General features: G+C 41.5%; 1 protein-coding gene across 1 annotated transcript; it reads right to left on the bottom strand.

Moving 5' to 3' along the window:
• Positions 1 to 3: 3 nt before the first annotated feature.
• On the bottom strand, positions 4 to 22,567 carry LOC110507354 (RNA-binding protein FUS). The gene is made up of 16 exons (XM_021587291.3): positions 22,435 to 22,567; positions 21,678 to 21,708; positions 20,879 to 20,915; positions 20,706 to 20,772; positions 20,526 to 20,613; positions 20,251 to 20,354; positions 18,289 to 18,436; positions 11,501 to 11,535; positions 10,907 to 10,939; positions 10,591 to 10,736; positions 9,354 to 9,483; positions 9,164 to 9,268; positions 1,160 to 1,277; positions 932 to 1,011; positions 646 to 784; positions 4 to 408 (listed from the first exon to the last, which is right to left on the bottom strand). The coding sequence occupies exons 1-16, from the start codon at positions 22,442 to 22,444 to the stop codon at positions 369 to 371; spliced, it is 1,311 nt and encodes a 436-aa protein (XP_021442966.2). The 5' UTR covers positions 22,445 to 22,567; the 3' UTR covers positions 4 to 368.
• Positions 22,568 to 22,727: the final 160 nt, after the last annotated feature.

The following is a 22,727-nucleotide window of genomic DNA, read 5'->3' as shown; positions in this document are numbered from 1 at the left end:
CACTAAGATCAGAACAGTTTAATATCATTTGGAAAAAAGAGAAACCCAAGTAAAACAGTTCATTTCAATTTTACAAAACAATGATACGAAGTCTTAGAAGTCTACCTCACAATGCATGGACTTAGAATCGGGGAAATGAAAATAAACAAAAAAACATGACATTTGACCCTGCCCACTTCAACAACCCTGCTTATCAGCCCAAAAAGTCCTTTCACAGTAGTTGCACATCTTTACCCTGACCTCCCGACAAGACAGATCAGAAGCAGTACATGTGATGCATTGGTAATGAAAGGAATGCAAATCAAAGTGTATATCAACCCCCCCCCCTTCCCCTAACCCCTGGGCTGGAATGGTGTCCATGTGAATCCTTAGTATGGCCGATCTCTTCTGTCTTCTCTATGGTCACCTCTGAGGGAAGAAAACAATAGACCCATAGTAAATTATACCATGAAGGCATTGGCATTCAGTTAGAATGCCGACTGGTGTTCAGCTAGCTTAATATAAAAATCACGCATTACTACGAGAGCAAAAAAAAAGGACAAAAAAGTGATTCTAATTCAATATTCTACAGTTCACATCTCAGGTATACCCTCTTCTGGTCAAATATTGAACTGCATGGGAGGGAAATGACAGTAATCGATTTACCTTCCTCCCATCTTGTAGCCCCTGTCACCACCATATCCACCTCCGCCATAACCACCGCGGTCACCTCCACGGAATCCCCCACGGCCTCTGTAGCCGCCGCCCCTGTCACCACCATACCCTCCTCTGCCGCCACCACGATCTACAAACATAAGCCAGCTGTTAGAGCAAGTTCTCCAACAGAGAAGAAGTCGTTTATAGTATTAGTGATTAAACGACTCAACTTCCCCCTATAGTCTACTTGAAACCCAGTTCTCTCTACCACAGGCTCATAGCCATCATTACATACCTCCTCCGCTGTCCCCTGGTTTCGGTGTGCCACACTTGTTGCATTCGTATCGTCGCGCAAAGTTCATGTTGCCACAAGAACTGAAAAGGAGAGGGGAACAATTGTCAACCATCAAAGATATAGCCAATTCATATGATAACATAATTTAGTGGCACATACAATGGATGACTAATGAAAATAGTTTTAATTGCGCCTGTCTTGCTTCAAACAAAATATTGCAATAAATACCTGTTAGGACATGGCCAGTCCCCTCCCTTAATGTCAAAGTTGGGTCCACCACCACCACCACCTCCTCCTCCTCCTCCTCCTCCTCCAAACCCACGTCCACGACCACGGCCTCCAAAACCTAAATAGCGACATCAAATACCACTTGCTTCAACAACGTGGTTCAAAGAAAGCTCAGTTCATTCTTTAGGAGTAATTTCCCAGAAACAAAGAATTAGTCTGGCTTGCAAAAGCAGAAACACTAAATATTATACCACTTATTTCTGATTTCTATTTATTAGTTTGGCTTGCAAAGCAGGAGTCCCCACTTTAAAATATTACACGTTTCTTATTTTAGTTATTCTTTAGCACTCCTCTTACACTATTTAAGCTAGGAACGCCGTTAACTTTAAAATGTGTGGACTGGTCTGGATTGACTTGCTTGTCAAACTGATATCTTCTATACTTTTTTAACTGTTTGTCTATCTTAACTTTTTAAGCATTCTAAAAAAGGTCCCATTGTGACAGGACAGCCAACATTCCATTCACTGTAAATGCAATAATGCAACTTGACACAAATCAGCTAGTTTGACACTTTGCCAACTTAGAGAAGTTTGTATAAAATATTTTTCTGCTCTGCTATTAAAATCTGAACAAACATAATCTACCGATCAAACAAGTTGTTTTTTTAACAGCATCAATAACATTTCCTCAAACTTTTTTAATAAACCAAATTGAACACTTTCCCAAGTTAGAATAAGACTTAACGCTCTACTTCTTCGCTATTCAAATCTGATATCAGAAAATATATGCTACTATCTAAAAAAAAACAAAAAAAAAAACAGCGGATTTAGAAAACTCATATTTCTGCCAAGCAAGTGTAATTGAAAAGTCCTGCAGGACTTTCGACTTAAACTTAGAAGGTATGACATCTTGGTCTACTTCTCTGCCATACAAATCAAAAATCTGAACAGAAATATTTATTACCAATCAAAAGTTATAGCTGTTTGTCGGTGTTGAGTGACAAAAAGTAGCTAGCTAACGTCAGCTTAAAACTATGGATAGTCGCAGATGAGCCCATGGGGGAGCATAGGCAAATGAGGGTGAATAGGGTGATTGAATTTTGAACAATAGTGTAATGAAGGGGTTGGAACCCTATTATAATTGTTAGGAGATTTTTTTTTATTATTTTTTTAACGTTTGGAGCGCTATAGCTCTGAAGTGGTAAGGCATACAAATATCAAACTTTGTGGGATGGTGTAAAATTATGCACAAATACATCTGGTTACACGTGGTGCAACTGCCAAATAGTGGTGCTATAAACCACCTTCGACTTCAAAGAGGTTAGCGCCGCCTCCTCATTCAACCTACCGTCTTGGAATTTGGAACAAAGGTTACTCTACCCAAAGAACAAACTTGCCTCTTGGACCCCATGATGTCACTGTGATGGATCAGCCGCCATTTTGAAAATAGAGTACGTGTCATCTTTTGACACCACTAAACAGATTTCTCCAAAACTTTGTGTACAGGATCTATAGACCAATATCTTCATATGTATAATAAAACAGGGCCTGGAACTGGTTCTGGCAACAGAACCGAAAAATTAAAGATGAAGGATCAAAACAGAACCTTGAACGAAAGTGATCCATACTGTTCTGGAACAGAAACGTTATTTTACGCTCCAGGCATTGTTTTCCTATTCCCACAACAAAACGCCTTCTGGAAAGCCCTCTGTCACTCAGAAACAAATGGGCGTCTACTTGCAAGCTTAAAATATTTTCCAGAGCGTGTGCAGGCTACCCTCCCCTCGCCCTTCTGAAGCATATGCTACTTTAATGACGTTAAAAGCTTGATTTAGAAGGCAAGATAATCTGAATTAGCTAGACAAAAAATAGAAAAAAAAATCAATTACCTCTATAATGCTAATTAAAGAATACTATAGGCCTACTTATCACATTTCACAAAATACACAAGCTGGTTAGCTAGCTAATTTAAGATTATTAGTTACCTAGCTCAAAGAACATACAAAAGTTCCTACACAGAAGCCACTCCTCCGAAGAATAATTCCATGTGGACCAAATTCAGAGAATGCATGACATACTGTAACAAGATGCCCAGCGAGTCAATCAGGTGTGGGATATCAAGAAGCTGATTACACAGATGCACCTTGTGCTGGGACCAACAAAATGCCTCTAAAATGTGCAGTTTTCCACAAAACTTCACATTGAGGGGGCGTGCAATCTCCCTCGATGTGAGCAAGACAAAGGAGCTGATCGTGGACTACAGCAAAAGGCGGGCAGGCCCCCATTAACATTGATGGGGCTGGAGTGGGTCGTGTGTGTCAAGTTCCTTGGTGTCCACATCACCAACAAACTATCATGGTTCAAACACACCAAGACAGTCATAAAGAGGGCACAACAATCCCTTTTCCCCCTCGGGAGACTGAAGATCCTCAAAAAGTTCTACAGCTGCACCATTGAGAGCATCCTGACCGGTTGCATCACCGCCTGGTATGGCATCTGCTCGGCATCTGACCGTACAGCCCAGTACATTACTGGGGCCAAGCTTCCTGTCCTCCAGGACCTATATAATAGATGGTGTCAGAGGAAAGCCCGAAAAATTGTCAGAGACTCCATTCACCAAAGTCATAGACTGTTCTCTATGCTACTGCACGGCAAGCGGTACTGGAACGCCAAGTCTAGGACCAAAGGGCTCCTTAACAGCTTCTACACCCAAGCCATAAGACTGCTGAACAATTAAATCAAAATGGCCACTGGACTATTTACACCCCCCCATTTGTTTTGTACACTGCTGCTACTCGCTGTTTCTTATCTATGCAGTCACTTCACCCCTACCTACAAATTACCTCAACTCAATTACCTCACGCACACTGGCTTGGTACCGGTACCCCTGTGCCTTCTTCAAGCCTCGTTATTCCATTGTGTTACTTCAGTTTAATTTGGTAAATATTTCCTTAACCAACAGAACAATTCAAGAAGAATTAAGGGTTTGTAAGTAAGCGTTTCACTGGAAGGTCTACACTACACTATTCGGAGCAAGTAACGAAGTGAAAACATGTTTGCAAAATTTACAGATCATTTAAATTAAGTACTCACAACCCTGTGTCAATATTTTGTAGAAGCACCTCTGGCAGTGATTACAGCTTTGAGTTTCTGGTTAAGTCTTCAAGAGCCTTCCACACTTGGACTGTGCAACATTTTCCATGATTCTTTTCCCATAATTCTTCAAGCTGTGTCAAATTGGTTTTTGAGCAATGGTAGACAACTATTTTCAGGTCTTGTCATAGTTTTTTACTTAAATCTACTTGGAAATTCTAACTCAGCCACTCAGGAACACTCACCATTTTCTTGGTAAGTAACAAGATGTGGCCTTGTGTTTTAGGTTATTGTCCAGCTGAAAGGTGAATTCATCTCCCAGTGTCTGGTGGAAGTCATACAAACAGGCTTTGCAGGATTTTGCCTGTGCTTAGCTCCAATCCATTTCTATCCTAAAAAAAAAAAAAAACTCCAGTCCTTCATGATTACAAGCATACCCATAACATGATGCAGCCACCACCACTATGCTTAAAAATATGGACAGCGGTACTCTGTAATGCGATGCATTCACAACAAACAAAGTTTGTATTCAGGAAAAAAATGTAATTGCTTTGTCACATTTTTTTGCAGTATTACTTTCAGTGCCTTGTTGCGAACAGAATGTACGTTTTGGAATATTTTGTATTATGTACAGGCTTCCTTCTTTTCCCTTTGTAATTTATGTTAGTATTGTGGATCTAACCTCCGTTTTCTCCAAACACAGCCATTAAACTCATTAACTGTTTTAAAGTCACCACTGGCCTCATGGTGAAATCCCTGAGCGATTTCCTTCCTCTCCGGCAACAGAGTTAGAAACGACGCCTGTATCTTTGTAGTGACTGGGTGTACTGATGCCCTCCGAAGTGTAATTAATAACTTCACTATGCTCAAAAGGGACATTCAATGTCTGCTTTTTTTTTTTTTTTTTACCCATCTACCAATAGGTTCCCTTCTTTGCAAGGCATTGGAAAACCTCCCTGGGATTTCTGGTTGAATCCGTGTTTGAAATTCACTGCTCGACTCAGGGACCTTACAGATTCTTGTATGTGTGTGGTACAGAGGTAGTCATTCAAAAATCATGTTAAACACTATTATTGCACACAGAGCGAGTCCATGCAAGTTATGACTTGTTAAACACATTTGTACTCCTGAATTTATTTAAGGTATCCATAAGAAAAGGATATATAAGAAAAGGATAAATAACGAAAAACAAATCCACTGACATTATGGGGTATTGTGTGTAGGCCAGTGACAAAGAAAATCTCAAGTTAATCCACTTCAAATTCAGGCTGTAACAACAAAATGTGGGAAAAGCCAAGGGATGTGAATACTTTCTGAAGGCACTGTACTTCCATAGTTATTTTCACTGGTACCGGGCTACCATCAGAGGTGTCTTGTGGTCATCCTAGAGAAAAACGGGTTCTTGAGACGCTACAGACGTTTTGGTAAGAAGACGGATTTTCGGATTGTCTCATGGTCTGACAAACACCCCTGTAGCGCCGCCACCTTCCACCGCAGATGCAAAGGCTAATAAATTGGCTTTACATGCTGACCACACCGCCCAGCATTGCGTTGCAAAATAAACGCACACATACCTGTTAGTCAATAATTTCATTCAAACTGCTCACACGAGTGTCTGCGTAGCCAGGTGCTAAAAACACAACTTTGTACTATTTTAGATGCTTGACGCAGTGCAAGTCATTGGTTTTTAGGGTGATTGAGAGATGGAGTGGCGGGTGACCCTGATTCATTTGGTGGTGGTAATGCACATCAAAGTCGGTTGCCAACTGCCATATAAAATCCACATTAGAAGAATGAACAAGGAGATAAACTTAAGTTCCCCCTTTTTATTAATTGTTACAGTAGAGAACACACAATTCTGTATGACTCAACATGGGCCAAAATTCTACAAAGAGCCAGTTCCCCCCCCCCCCCCCCCCCCCAAAAAAGGACCATATACATCTCAGCTAAAATAACCCAATGTTTATTTTCCAGGACAAATTAGCTATCAATAGCAAGCTACCTAAATATCCATGAATGTTTCGACCCGTCCCCAAATCAATATCGTTGGTTCACAGGTTTGGCATTTTAATGTCATGAACATGTCTGGTGGGGATAGACAATATACATGGCACACATCAATTAGATTTCTGAGAGGGCACAGACATCAACTCTATGGGGTTATTAATACACAAGCGAATTTATCCCAATACTTTTGGTCCCCATAATATTAAGTTGCACACACTCCCCCCACCACCCAATACTTCTGGAGCTCACTATGTGATGTGATGTGATAGATATATATATATATATATATATATACATACATACACACACACACACTGAGTATAGCAAACTTTAGGAACACCCACCTGATTGAGTTTCATACACCCCTACCCATCGGGGAATGGATTCTACAAGGTGTCGAAAGCCTTCCACAGGGATGCTGGCCCATCTGGACTCCAATGCTTTCCACAGTTGGGTCAAGTTGGCAGCATGTCCTTTGGGTGGTGGACCATTCTTGATACACATGGGAAACTGTTGAGCACAAACCAGTGCGCCTGGCACCGACTACCATACCCTGTTCAAAAGCACTTCAATATTTTGTCTTGCCCAGTCACCTTCTGAATGGCACACATACATAATCCATGTCTCAAGGCTTAAAAATCATTTGTTAACCAGTCTCCTCCCCTTCATCTACATTGACTGAAATGGATTTAAAACTTCTTGTGACTCCCAAACCCGCATGCGGGAGCGTAATCGCCACCTGAAACTAATTAGCATAACACAACGGACATATATATCCCTAGAAAATATTCCCATTCATGAAAGTCACAAATTAAATATATTGAGACACAGCTTAGCCTTTTGTTAATCACCCGGTCATCTCAGATTTTCAAAATATGCTTTACAGCCAAAGCTAGATAAGCATTTGTGTAAGTTTATTGATAGCCTAGCATAGCATTTTGTCCAGCTAGCAGCAGGTAACTTGGTCTCGGAAATCAGAAAAGCAATCAAATTAAATTGTTTACCTTTGATGAGCTTCGGATGTTTTCACTCACAAGACTCCCAGTTAGATAGCCAATGTTTCTTTTTTCCTAAAATATTATTTTTGTAGGGGAAATAGCTCCGTTTGTTCTTCACATTTGGCTGAGAAATCGCCTGGAAATTGCAGTCACGAAAACGGCAACAAATATTCCAAATTAGCGCCAGAATATCGGCAAACATGGCAAACGTTGTTTATAATCAATCCTCAAGGTGTTTTTCTAATATCTATTCGATAATATATCCGTCGGGACAATTCGTTTTTCAGTAGGACCGATTGGAGTAATGGCCACCTCTGTATTTTACACGGAGTCACCCTGGGAGTCAGCAGGTGACCACTTACGCAATGTAGCCGCCTACAGCTATTCTTCAACATAAATACGTAAAACTACGTCACAATGCTGTAGACACCTTGGGGAATACGTAGAAAACGTAAGCTGGTTGATGGCACATTCACAGCTCAATAGGGACTTATTGGAACGCAGAGCTTTCAAAATAATGGGGCACTTCCAGATTGGATTTTTCTCAGGCTTTCACCTGCAACATTAGCTCTGTTATACTCACAGACAATATCTGTACAGTTTTGGAAACGATAGTGTTTTCTATCCAAAGCTGTCAATTATATGCATATTCTAGCATCTTGTCCTGACAAAATATCCCGTTTAAAAACGGGAATGTTTTTTTTCTCCAAAAATGAAAATACTGCCCCTAGAGTTGCAATAGGTTTAACAAGTGACATCAATAAGGAATCATAGCTTTCACCTGGTCAGTCAGTCAGTGAAATACCAGGTGTTCTTAATGTTCTGTATACTCAGTGTATATAGATATTTAAAATGATTGAAACTCAGTCAGCATTTAGAAGTATATCACCCAAACCTGGTTCACGCCAGAGACACCAAATCATCGTTGACATGATCAGGCAATCCTATCCACAAAAATACTTTCGAAGAGCTGAAGAAAATACATTTTTCATCAAGGAAAATGTCCACCTAGTATTTAGCGTCAAGAATTTATTCCATTACCTATTAGGGGCATGCATCTTTCCCTTTCAAGACAATTCGATCTAGATACATGGGCCACGGTAGGTATTCATTTGAAACGATGGAGGTGCGATTCTGTTGGACTAGAGTAACGAACCCATGAGATTTCGTTCGATGCGAATAAATGCGCTAACATGTTGCAAAAATATAAATATTGAAAAGATAAAATAAAATAAAAACTTTCAGAGTTAAGTTCTCTTCTCCTCCCAGCCACGTTGACCATGTAATGTAGCGCAGCTCTCAAAAGAGATTGCTGTCCTTGTTATGAAATCAACTTTACCCCGAATCTAAAAAAAAAGGACTAAATACAGTGTTTAAAGCAAAACTACTAAAACTATTGCTGATGGTGAACCTGAAGAATCAAAATCTAAATGATGTAAGCCCAGATCAGCAGGTAACCAAATTAGTAGCATACTTTCATTCTGGTAAAACAGCATTTTCAACAGAGCATGATGACAATTACATTGGTTCACACCAAGCATCTGCACAGACGGGGCTCTCTACCTGTGCAGAGCACATGACACTTTGCCTTTCCATTCTTCAAAGTGCCTTATTCGGTGGTAGTTAAAATAAGGAATAGTCCTACCGACCAGTTGGTCAGCATGCGGTGTGCAGAGTTGTACTGCCCGATGCATGCTACATTTGGGTTCTCAGAATGATGCACTCATATCTTAAATATTTGAATCAGACTCCGATTCGTATCTGAATTGTTATACCTTATTGCCTACCAAAGGATTTAAAGCTTATCTTTAGCACAAAGATAACCTTGTGTTTTTAGGAAACTCACCCGCGGGTATAGTTACAGCAACATTTGAATGGTTTGTCACCAAAATGTGAATGAAACATACCTCCTCCGCCACCTCTTCCTCCTCCTGCACCACCACCCCTCTGCGTGAACTCAGCTCTTCGGGTGGCAAAAGACACTTTGAGGGGTTTCCCTTGGAATTCTTTGCCTATAAGAAAATTAGACATGGATGAGAATGTAACAGAAGAACTGAACACAGCATAAGCGCATGGGAATAAAGAGTACACCCTTACCGTCAAACCACTCAATGGCTGCTTTGGCGGAAGGTGGATCATCAAATGAGACCGTGGCCTCTCCTTTCAGTCTCCCAGTAGCCTTGTCAGAGTACAGGTTGATCATGGGCAGGCCAGTCTTCTTGTTCAACTATCAAGACAGGACACAAAGATTAACACTAGGACACATAAATCTGGGTTGCCATTAAGACTGGGAATTGCCAGGGAACTCATGATAAGTTATCACGACACTTAGGTGCCAACACATTGTGTGTGAAAATCCCTGCTGCAGTGTGTGCAAACCTGGTCAAGAACTACAGGAAACGTATGATCTCTGTAATTGCAAACAAAGGTTTCTGTACCAAATATTAAGTTCTGCTTTTCTGATGTATCAAATACTTATGTCATGCAATAAAATGCAAATGAATTACTTAAAATTCATACAATGTGATTTTCTGGATTTTTGTTTTAGATTCCGTCTCTCACAGTTGAAGTGTACCTATGATAAAAATTAGACATGCTTTGTAAGTAGGAAAACCTGCAAAATCGGCAGTGTATCAAATACTTGTTCTCCCCACTGTATATCATGAGGACAAATTAATAACCGATTAACATTTCTGTGAAGGATGGTATTAGCGGAACAGCTCTCTGCCATGTCTGTTTCCACCCACGCAGCAACGCGCCGACTACCTTTGTGGAGATCAAAAAATGTGCGGGCAAGAATGTGCTTTTGCTCAGTTGACTAAACGCTGTAGCTAACTACCGCCGTCGTAATGACACCTTCATTAATGAGCCAACTCCAAATTTGGTTGTGCTTGACTAAATTTCAGAAAATGCATTTGTAAACCTTTCCCCTTCACACAGTGTTATCAACAGACAAAGTGGAGTGCTGCCAGCCAGCTCGCGGGAGGAAAATTGTACGCTAGTACGAGCCGGAGCGCTAGCCATTTCTCCTCGGCCAAGTCCTCCGATTGGCTCAGCGCCAACTTCAGAAGGCCGAGTCAAAAACCACAATGTGCCAATAGAAGCCTATTTTAGGGTCAATTTTTGTACCAGCGTACTTTGACCTCAAATGGTGTGCACGGTATGGAAAATGTGTGCAGGTTGGCAGGTCTGATATGCCGCTCCCCGTCACTAGTAGCCATGCAAGTGTACAGGGAGACGCATTCCCCATCCAGAAACAATCCCTAAATCCTAGCCACTTACATGAAATATCTAGGCCCTATGGGGTAGGGGCTAAGGCATTGCCAATCCTTACCTTAATAATCCCAATCTGTTTGAAGTAGTTGCCCACTTCATCACTTGTGACATCTTCTCCCAGTCCCTGGACAAAGATGGTGTTGTTGTCAGAGTTGTCCTGCTCCCCACCACTGCCGCTACCTTGGCTACCACCGCTACCTCCAGCTGGGGACAAACACCGAGGTACTAGTCAGCAGACGCATCACTTCAAACAGCCTGTTGTTCTGTGGCATTTGCTTGCGAGAGACTAGAGGTCAGTGTTAGGCTGGCATGATTGCAGGAATAGTCAAACCCTAGATTGAATTTCAGGGTAGCAACAAGCATGTGCAACTCACTTGGTTCATCCCTTGAGCCGTAGTCTCGAGGACCTGAAATACAACAAAGAGGAAAGGTGGGGAAAGCCATGAGAACATGCACTTTGTACACTACACAACTTCTTTCAACATCCATACAAGAATTCATCAACTCTACCAATAGTGTACACACGAGGCTACGTTAACATTTAGAATAAGGCCGTTTACAGCTTTCTGCTGCAGTGTTGAGACAGTTGCGTCATTCATATAATCACTCAACACCTTGCAACATGGGCAGAAATGATTTGAGTTTAGAAGATAAAAAAAATAAAAAAAGAAGCTCTCTCCAGTTTCATTCTTCGCCACAGCACACTTCTCATCCTTTGTCATTTACATTCAACCTTGTCCTCATGCAACAATACCATTATGTATAAACTTCAGGCTTTCTTGTGCTTAACCCTAAAGAGCATTTATGAGAAATCCCCCTCCCTAAGAACAATAGGTGGAGGTCTGAGGTTTTGACAACAAAATGGTGGCATTCAGTTTGTTCTGCTTTCTTTCCTAGTCCCTTTTTTCTCTTTTCCTAATCAACCTTTTTCCTCCCCAACCGAGACAGTTCTGATGCTCGTCACTTACCACCGAAATTTTTGTAGCCACCACGGTCACCACCTCTGCAGAGGAAAAATTGTAGATATGATGGGTTTTCTTTGTCCCAACAGAGCTCAAAGCTCCCCTACATCCCCATCAGTATGCACTCCTGCCATGGTGTGCGACTATCGTGGAAATGTCTTCCCACTCACATGGGAAAGTGTTAGGTCTGGGATGTTTTAAGATCAAAATGGACAAAACTAGGCAGAATGCCCACTATATACAGGTAGGTTCTGATGAGTGAAGGCTCTGATGGCTAATGTGTAAATTTAGATTGCTACAAAACCAGATTATCTTAAGAGTATTCAGTTGGATTTAGTTTTTGGATTTAAAAAAAATTAATGTAAAAAAAAAAAGAAAAAAGTACTGATAGGTCGAAATGGTTTGAATAGCTGCGGCACTCGACAAGTCGAGCGTTCTTCCATTGAGTGCTTATATATGAGCTCCATTAGCTGAGGTCCAAGTTTTATTTCATTCACTGATACCTGTAGTATAAAATGTAGATCCAAAGTTAACACAATACAAATGTCTCCATGTCAAATATACAACACTTGAATGAAACCTGTTGATGTACAGCAGCTTACAATGTTCCTTGGGTATAACTTGTGAAAATCAGGTCACTTCAATAACAGATCATTCTGAGGCATTGTTTAAGGCGCTCATGAGGCGGTTCTCAAAGCAACCGTGAGGGAGGGGGGGGGGGGGCAAAAATAATCCTCATTACAGCTATAATATAGTCTTAACTTCGCAAAGAGTACCAATGAATGGTTTTCAATAGCGAAAAGCATCAATAATAACAGCCAGCAGAATTTGTAGCAGATCTTAGGCCACGCCACATTTGATACACATGTGCTGAAGCATTACAATGCTCCTCTGATGTCTATTACTTGTCAGGAACCATGTAAAATGAAATCTCGATGGTCAGAAATGTAGAATGTGACAGCACTGCGGCAGAACTACTGTACTCGTTATTCAATGCCATTACCAAAGTGGTTGTTAAAAGCTTCCAGTTACAAATGTAGTCTCAATTTCAAATGATAGCCAAGGATAAGAAAAGTAACCTTGATAAAATAATGGTTTAGGCTACAAGTCTTCTACACTGAAAGCTACTTGGCCAAGATCTATAATTGCTTGTCAACTACAAAAAGTTTCCAGAACTGCCATTGTAGATAGATTGCAATGTGAACTGATGACTGGCAAGCAACAAAGTCCTGACTATTATATTCAACAGCCTTGTTAAATGAAGATGTACAAAAGCTGGGGTCTACAGGATCCTTGGCTGGTGAAGTGACTCAATCCTCAACACCCTATGTACTTCATAAAGGGGGTCAGGTGAAGTGTCCACTTAACTCCTTGCACCACAGGAGTCAGTAGCAGACACCCCATGTCATTTGTCCCACAAGCCATTTGAGCTTCACATTAATTGAAATTCGCTAGCAAGGCCATAATCAGCCAGAATGTTGCATGCATATTTATGATTGAGATGGAACACAGGTTATATCCTTACAAGTCATTTAAACCACAAATACAATTCTAATTCAATGAGTGAAGCATATAGCACATCTAGGGCTGGGCGATATCGAATTAATGTTTAAGCGCGATGTTCCAAATTCTGTATTTCAAGATAGTTTTTATTTTTGGTTATTTTATGAGAGTTGTATCTTTTGGTCTCGTCTCCTTTACACACAGAAATGAAGCCCCTCAACCTGCCACTCACAAGAAAAGACGAGATATACTATTAAGCGAATTAGGAATGTATTCAGACCCCTTCCCATTTCATTAAAGCCCTTTTCTAAAATGGATTAAATATTTTTTTCCATCAATCTACACACAATACCCCATAATGAAAACAGGTTTTTAGAAATGTATTAAAAATAAACAGAAATACCTTCACATAAGTATTCAGACCCTTTGCTGTGATGCCTCGAAATTGAGCTCAGGTGCATCCCGTTTCCATTGATCATGCTTGAGATGTTTCTACAATTTCATAGGAGTCCACCTGTGGTAAATTCAATTGATTGGACATGATTTGGAAAGGCACGCACGTCTATATACGGTTCCGGAGTGGACAGTGCATGTCAAAGAAAAAAAAAACAAGCCACGAGGTCGAAGGAATTGTCCGTAGAGCTCCGAGACGGGATTGTGTCGAGGCACAGATCTTAGGAAGGATACCAAAAAGAAAGTATTCTGCATTGAAGGTCCCCAAGAACACAGCGGTCTACATCAGTCTTAAATGGAAGAAGTTTGGAACCTCAAACTCTTCCTAGAGCTGGACGCCCAGACAAACTGAGCAATCAGGGGAGGGCGTTGGTCAGGGAGGTGACCAAGAACCCGATGGTCACTGACAGAGCTCCAGAGTTCCTCTGTGGAAATGGGAGAACCTTTGACAAGAACAACCATCTCTGCAGCACTCCACCAATCAGACCTTTATGGTAGAGTGGCCAGACAGAAGCCAAATGACAGCCCACTTGGAGTTAGCCAAAAGGCACCTAATGGACTTGAACCATTAGAAACTCTTCGGCCTGAATGCCAAGAATCACGCCTGGAAGAAACCTGCCACAATCCCTATGGTGAAGCATGGTGGCAGCATTATGCTGTGGGGATTTTTTTCAGCAGCAGGGACTGGGAGACTAGCCTGGATCGAGGGAAAGATGAACGGAGCAAAGTACAGAGAGATCCTTGATGAAACCTGCTCCAGAGCGCTCAGGACCTCAGACTGGGGTGAAGGTTCACCTTCCAACAGGACAACAACTCTAAGCACATAGTCAAGACAATGCAGGAGTGGCTTCGGGGCAAGTCTCTGAATGCCCTTGAGTGGCCCAGCCAGAGGCCGGGATATGAACCTGAACAGCTCTGGAGAGACGTGAAAAATAGTTCTGTAGCGACGATCCCCATCCAACCTTACAGAGCGTGAGAGGGTCTACAGAGAAGAATGGGAGAAAGTCCACAAATAGAGGTGTGACAGTCTTGTAGCGCCATACCCATGAAGACTCGAGGCTGTAATTGCTGCGAAAGGTGCTTCAATAAAGTACTGAGTAAAAGGTCTGAATACGTTTTTTTTTTTTTATACACACGCAAACATTTCTAAACACCTGCACCTGCTTTGTCATTATGGGTTAGTGTGTGTAGGAAAAAACAATTTGAATTAGTTTTAGAACAAGGCTGTAACGTAACGAAATGTGGAAAAAGTTAAGGGTTCTGAGAACTTTCCAAATGCACTGCATATGCAAAATTACGTGGACACCCCCTCAAATTAGTGGCTTTGGCTATAAAAACAAAAAAAAATTGAGCACACAGCCGCCATAGACAACCATTGGCAGAAGAATGGCCTTACTGAAGAGCTCAGTGACATTCAACGTGGCACGGTCATAGGATGCCACCTTTCGATCAAGTCCTTTCTTAAGATTTCTGCCCTGGTCAACTGTAAGTGTTGTTACTGTGAAGTGGAAGCGTCAAAAAGCAACAAAGGCTCAGCAGCAAAGTGGTAGACCACACAGGCTCACAGAACGGGACCACTGAGTGCTTTAGCGCCTAAAATAGTCTGCCCTCGATTGCAACACACACGCCGGAGTTCCAAACTGCCTCTGGAAGAAACATCAGCACAAGAACTGCTCGTCGGGAGCTTCATGAAATGAGTTTCCATGGCCAAAAAAACCTGCACACAAACCTAAGATCACCATGCACAATTCCAAGCAAGCCGCTCCAGTTGTGTAAAGCTCCCCACCATTGGACTCTGGAAACGCGTTCTCTGGAGTGATGAATCACACGACCTGCCCCAATGCATAGTGCCAACTGTAAAGCTTGGTGGAGGGGGAATAAGGGTCTGGGCTGCTTTTAATGGTTTGGGCTAGGCCCCTTAGTTCGAGTGAAGGGAATCTTAACGTTATAACTTTCAAAGACTTCCGACAATTCTGTGCTTCCAACTTTGTGGCAACAGTTTGGTGAAGGCCTTTTCCTGTTTCAGCATGACAATGCCCCCAGGCACAAAGCGAGGTCCATACAGAAATGGTTTGTCACCATCGTTGTGGAAGAAATTGACTTGCCTGCACAGAGCCCTGACCTCAACCCCATCGAACACCTTTGGCATGAATTGCAACGCCGACTGCCCGACCTCACTAACGCTGTTGTGGCTGAATGGAAGCAAGTCCACACAGCTGTTGCAACATCTAGTGGAAATCCTTCCCAGAAGAGTGAAGGCTGTTATAGCTGCTTGGGGGAATCTACTCCATATCAATGACCACGATTTTGGAATGAGATGTTTGACGAGCAGGTGTCCACATACTTTTGGCCATGTAGTATAACTTTGTCCTCTGACAAGGAGTTTAAAAAGACTACTTGCATTTGATGTTGTCTAACAGAATCTTTCATATTGACTAACGCTTACATTATTTTACAGTAATAGACAAGAACTTACCCTTATGTCTCAACTCCCAAAATGTAGAACAGAGCAGACCCTACTAAAAACAAGAGTATCAACAAACCTGTTGAGTAACATGAATGCTCAGTTTGTCGTGTGCAGCACCATGTACCGCTAGCATAATGTTAGCCACAGACTTACTGTATGTGCTAGCTGACTGGTCTGTTTCATAAAGGCTCAATGAGCATAAGACGCATTTACAGTTGAAGTCGAAAGTTTACATAGATCTTAACCAAATACATTTAAACTCAGTTTCACAATTCCTGACATTTAATCCTAGTAAAAACAATCTGTCTTAAATCAGTTAAGATCACCACTTTATATTAATAATGTGAAATGTAAGAATAATAGTAGAGAGTGATTTATTTCAGTTTTTATTTCTTTCATCACATTCCCAGTGGGTCAGAAGTTTACATACACTCAATTAGTATTTGGTAGCATTGCCTTTAAATTGTTTAACTTGGGTCAAACGCTTGGTGTAGCCTTCCACAAGATTCCCACAATAAGTTGGGTGAATTTTGGCCCATTCCTCCTGACAGAGCTGGTGTAACTGAGTCAGGTTTGTAAGGCCTCCTTGCTTGCACACAAAGACTTATTCAGTTCTGCCCACAAATTTTCTATAGGTTTCAAGTCAGGGCAACTTTGGAAGTATGCTTGGGGTCATTGTCCATTTGGAATACCCAATTGTGACCAAGCTTTAACTTCCTGACTGAGGTCTTGAAATATTGCTTCAATATATCCACATAATTTTCCTTCCTCATGATGCCATCTATTTTGTGAAGTGCACCAGTCCCCCCTGCAGCAAAGCCCCCCCCCAACATGATGCTGCCACCCCCGTGCTTCACAGATGGGATGGTGTTCTTCGGCTTGCAAAACTCCCTTTTTCCTCCAAACATAACGATGGTCATTATGGCTAAATAGTTATTTGTTTCATCAGACCAGAGGACGTCTCCAAAAAGTATGATCTTTGTCCCTATGAGCAGTTGCAAACCGTAGTCTGGCTTTTTTAATTGGTGGTTTTGGAGCAGTGGCTTCTTCCTTGATAGGAGACAGAACGCGTCTTCTTCCTGAGCGGTATGACGGCTGCGTGGTCCCATCGTGTTTATACTTGCGTGCTATTGTTGTACAGATGAACGTGGTACCTTCAGGCGTTTGGAAATTGCTCCCAAGGATGAACCAGACTTGTGGAGGACTAGACATTTTTTTTCTAACGTCTTGGCTGATTTCCCCATGATGTCAATCAAAGAAGCACCGAGTTTGAAGGTAGGCCTTGAAATACATCCACACCTACAATTGATGTCAATTAGCCTATCAGAAGCTTCTAAAGCCATGACACCATTTTCTGGAATTTTCCAAGCTGTTTAAAGGCAGTCAACTTAGTGTATGTAAACTTCTAACCCACTGGAATTGTGATACAGTGAATTATAAGTGAAATGTCTGTAAACAATTGCTGGAAAAATGACTTGCGTCAAGCAAAGTAGATATCCTAACCGACTTGCCCAAACTATAGTTAACACAAAATTTGGGGAGTGGTTGAAAAATGAGTGTTAATGATTCCAACCTAAGTGTATGTAAAATTCCGACTTCAACTGTATATAAAGGAATGGTCAACTTGTTCTCATTCTGTAAAAAAAAGCATCTTATCCAGGTAGGCCACCTGATTCCAATATTTAAACTAAGTGATGGACATGCGGGTCTATTAAAACTGTTACTTCCTTGTTAGCAAGCAAATAGATCTTGAAATAAAAAAGATCCCCTGGCTACTCACTAGCACATGGGCTTGTGCTTGAGAAATTGAGCCCTGTGCTAATTTTCTATAATGCCTGCTACAATAAGTTGGTCATTATTAGTGGATGTGCGTGGTTAAATTTGTTACAAAAATACATTTTTCATACAGACTTGAAAGACAGAAATCGGTGTTTATCGCAAAAAAATAGTGGTTCTTATGGTTGTGGAAGGCTTATTTGTAGCCTTGGTATAATTTTAAAAGCCCTGAATTCATTAGATTATTCCTGACCACTTGAAATTCAGTGTGTTGACCTTTAACTGTGCAACAAAGCATAGAGAAAACTTATCAAAAATTGCGATATTATTAATCGTCCACGAGTTAGAAAAAAAAATCTAAATATGAGTTTAGGCCATATCGCCCAGCCCTAGGCACATCCCAGGTGAAAATTGGTATGGGGGGAGGGGGGCCTATAGCAGGAAGGGGTAGGGGGTGACGAGGTATTAGTCCACGTGGATGAGGTGTGGGGTGATGGATCAGAATGGGTTATATCATGCATTGCGTTGGAAAGAACATCTACCTGGCATGGGTGTTGCAGAAGTACCTTGCGGGTGGTCACGCTCTGGAACTTACCCCATACCGGATGGAGGGCCGCCTCTTCCACCCCTGTCGTATCCCCCGCGCTCGTACCCACCACGCCCTCGGCCTCTATACCCGTCAGAAGAGCCCCTGTCTGAGCTCCCATCATCTCCACCATACCTCCTGCCCTGACCGCCTTCACCTGGGTCAAAACACAGGCACACAAGCCTTTTGAGTTATGTAGTGTTGTCTTTCTTTGCGCACATTTGTATTTCCTGTTATATATGAATGGCACTTTGTTTTATATGTATGAGATTTTTCTACAATGAAGTGATTTATTAATTTTTTTTTAAATGGGTGTCATTCAGACGACATCTTAAACAGTCCAGATTCTGGCCGATCAACCTTGGCTATAAAATCAGTGATCCTCCAAATCATAATAAACAGACAGAAAAAATCTAAGTATGCAGATCTTTGCAGGCCATTTGATCAAGAAATATCATTGCCATGTAATATATGCAGTGCATACGGAAATTAATCAGACCCCCTTCCCACATTGTCATGTTACAGCTGTATTCTAAAATGTATTACATTTGTCCCGCCCCTAAATCTACACACAATAACCCATAATGACAATGCAAAAAAACTGGTTGACATTTTTGTAAATTATTTGAAATTAAAAACTTTAAATATCACATTTACATAAGTATTCAGACACTTTACTCAGTACTTTGTTGAAGCACTTGTCAGCAATTACAGCCTCGAGTCTTCTTGGGTATGACGATACAAGCTTAGCACAACTGTATTTGGGGAGTTTCTCCCATTCTTCTCTGCACAGTTATTTTCAGGTCTCTCCAGAGATGTTTGATCAGGTTCAAGTCCAGGCACTGGCTGAGGCACTCAAGGACATTCAGAGACTTGCCCAGAAGCCACTCCTGCGTTGTCTTGGCTGTGTGATTAGGGCCGTTGTCCTGTTGGAAGGTGAATCGTCGCCCAGTCTGAGGTCATGAGCACTCTGCAGCAGGTTTTCATCAAGGATCTCTGTACTTTGCTCCATTCATCTTTCCCTCAATCCAGACTAGTCTCCCAGTCACTGCTGCTGAAAAACCTCCCCCACAGCATGATGCTGCCACCAACATGCTGCACCGTTGGGATGGTGCCAGGATTCCTCCAGATGTGATTCTTGGCATTCAGGCCAAAGAGTTGAATCTTTGTTTCATCAGACCAGAGAATCTTGTTTCGTATGGTTTGAGAGTCCTTTAGGTGCCTTTTGACAAACTCAGTGGGCTGTCATGTGACTTTTACTGAGTGGCGGCTTCTGTCTGGCCAATCTACCACAAAGGCCTGATTGGTAGAGTGCTGCAGAGATGGTTGTCCTTCTGCATCGCCACCCTGGAGCTCTGTCAGAGTGACTTGGGTTCTTGGTCACCTCCCTGACCAAGGCCCTTCTTCCCTGATTGCTCAGTTTGGCTGGGCGTCCAGCTCTAAGACGAGTGATGGTGGTTCCAAAAACCTTCCATTTAAGGATGGAGGCCACTGTGTTCTTGGGGACCTTCAATGCAGCAGACAGAGAGATTGGTACCTTTCCCCAGATCTGTGCCTTGACACAATCCTGTCTCAGAGCTCTATGGACAATTCCTTTGACCTCATGGCTTGGTTTTTGCTCTGACATGCACGGTCAACTGCGGCACCTTGTATAGACATGCGTGTGCCTTCCCAAATCATGTCCAATCAATTAAATTTACCACAGGTGGACTCAAGTCAAGTTGTAGAAACATCAAGGATGATCAATGGAAACAGGATGCAGCTGAGGTCAATTTCAAGTCTCATCGTAAAGGGTCTGAATACATATGTTAAGTTTTTTAAATATATATTTTTTAAATGTGTTATGGGGTATTGTGTGTAGATCGAGAAAACAAATATATATTATCCATTTTAGAATAAGGTGTAACGTAACAAAATGAGAAGGGGTCTAAATACCTTCCGAATGCACTGTAAATGTATACAATAACTAACCTTCACTTCGACCTTTGTAGCCTCCTTGAGATTGTCCATAAGAGCCACCACCAGCGGTGCCGCCATACGAACTTGGCTGACTGTATGACGACTTGTCAGCACCACTATACCGTGAGAAGTTTTCACAACAATTATTCCCGAGACACCAACAAAGACTTTAATAATGAACAAAACAGATTACTGAAAGGTAACATTTGCAATGAGATTAGACCAGTAGAAAGGCAACGTACATAACGGCAAGGAATACTATGTTCATGTAGTGCCAGTGGCCTTACCCAGCAGCGGAATCCGAACCTTGTTGCCCATAGACATCATAGGCCGGCTGGCCATAGCTTGCTGCCTGTGTTTGACCATAACCCTCAGCTGGAGAAACAAAAATGGAAACGTTATGTATTAAAAACAGCAACTTCTAGACCTCAAATAATTTCCCAAGACTCTCCATAAATTGAACATACCAGACTGTCCATAGCCAGCATAACTCTGTCCACCATATGAGCCACTTCCATTTCCTTGACTGTAGCCCTGCAATACGCATTTAATTGTCATTATATGAACAAAAGTGGGATGAAATTAACATAGAAAATAGTTTCATACAATACTCAGTGAGAAATTGAGGGGCCACACATACCGGCCCACTCTGCTGAGCTGGAGGATAAGATCCATAGCTGTGGGAGGAAGAGGTAAAGTTAGATATCTTAGAGATTCTCCTGAACTTTCGTATACTTCTTAGCCTGTAGTTCTGAAAGTAGCACTCACGAGCCAAAAGTGGTGCCCGAAAATTGCATACTGTCTCACATGTGCACCACGTCATTGCCATGCCCATATGTATAATCTCTAGGAACTCTATTTACCAGATGTAAAGTGAAATATGTCCCTTGCTATCAAATAAACATCTGAATCCAACTTGCCTGAACAACACCATATTACTGTAGATTTAGACAGCAGGCTGCCATAAGACCACACTTCACATTCTACCACTGTATACACAGCAGGAATATGATGTGGTTGAGACAAATTGTATTCAGATTAATATTTGATAGCAAAGGTCACATTTCACGTCTGGTAAGTACAGTTCCTTAAGATTATATATATGCCTCTTGCAGGAAACGTTTTTGTGCGTAGCTAGCTATATTTTGGTAGGGCTATTTTCCGTCGCCACCCACCAATACAATTCAGGGAGTCCAACCAATACAGACTCCCTATGTTGCGCCCCAAAGCTACCATAACTGGGGATGTGCCTACTATCAATTAATTTACCCGTTAAAAACATATCCGAATAGATATTTAAAGTGATCAAGCATTGTGTGGCTAATTTGATAGTTTACAAAAACTATTATGCAATTGCTTAAGTGGTAAATAGATAGCGAAGTTTCATGGCAACATGAAAGCGCCGAGTGGCTAATGTATTCATTGTGGTTTCACGTTACCTTTGAGCGCCAGGCTGACCGTAGCCCGAATCTGTGAACGAGAAGGATATGGGTGATTGGGTGGCAAAACTGCTACTACTAACGTTCGCTAGCTGGTTAGCCAATGAGCCATCTAACTGTTAGCTAGCCATTGAACATGTTTCCGAATATGAATAGCAAAGATCATACCAATAGGACGTAAACCTGTAACGTTAGCTAACTTATCTCGCTATATTACTTTAGCTTATTTCGATATCAAGTAAACTTAGTTTGATAAGCTGTGACTTAACTTATTGTTGTTCCCATCTAATGTGATCATAAAATAATGCATGCAAGTCAATACGACCCGGTGGAAATAGCAGGCCTTGGATAGCTGGCGTTAGCTAGCTAACTATCGTTGCTAATAATATGCGTGATACTCGTAGACTAGCTAGCTAACGTGAGCTTGCTAGTTAGCACAGTGCTAACAGGACCACGCTGCACGACAAAAATGGCGGTCAATTCTCATCTAAAAAGGGAAACTACACAAGAAAGATGGTTGAGCGAGTCAAAATAACTAAGTGTGATTTTACAGAAAGCGGCAAAAGTTATTTTCGAAAGGGTAATACATTCGCCAAACTATGGCTAGTGTTCATTTTCTAATGGTCGCGCTTGAAAGCTGGCTAAACTAACGCTACTTTAACTAGCTAACTGAGCCAGCAGTCTCATTAAATGTTTTTTTTTTAATACAAAAGTCATATTGAACACATCGCATACACTTAGTTCACAATAAACTTACCAGAGGCCATTCTCCTCCGTTCTTCTTCTTATTTTTTTCGATGAATCACTTTTCAACAAATTAAAAACCCGGTAACAGCCGCGCACAGTCGCACATACACTGCGGCAATTGTGAACTCTAACCTACTGCTGGGATGAACCAACTTTTGAGTACATTTAAGTTTTTTCTTACGCATAATAATTTGAAACCAAGTAACCTTCAAAACATATGTGTTGAACATTGTTATGTTCGTATTGAATACATGTGTCATAACTAGTGACACGGCACATGTTATACAGTAGTTTGCTAAAAAA

Source organism: Oncorhynchus mykiss, chromosome 27, assembly GCF_057628025.1.
Source record: "Oncorhynchus mykiss isolate SJ-2025 chromosome 27, ASM5762802v1, whole genome shotgun sequence".
Taxonomy (NCBI): Eukaryota; Metazoa; Chordata; class Actinopteri; order Salmoniformes; family Salmonidae; genus Oncorhynchus; species Oncorhynchus mykiss.
This window is presented reverse-complemented; position numbering and strand designations above follow the sequence as displayed.

Bases quoted from the DNA above. Each gene is read 5' to 3' on its own strand.
- LOC110507354 (XM_021587291.3), bottom strand. The intron at 20,773-20,878 runs GTATGTGTGGCC...TGCGTATTGCAG, and splicing joins CAGCTCAGCAGAGTGGGCCG to GGCTACAGTCAAGGAAATGG. The intron at 9,269-9,353 runs GTAAGGGTGTAC...ATTTTCTTATAG, and splicing joins AGCCATTGAGTGGTTTGACG to GCAAAGAATTCCAAGGGAAA.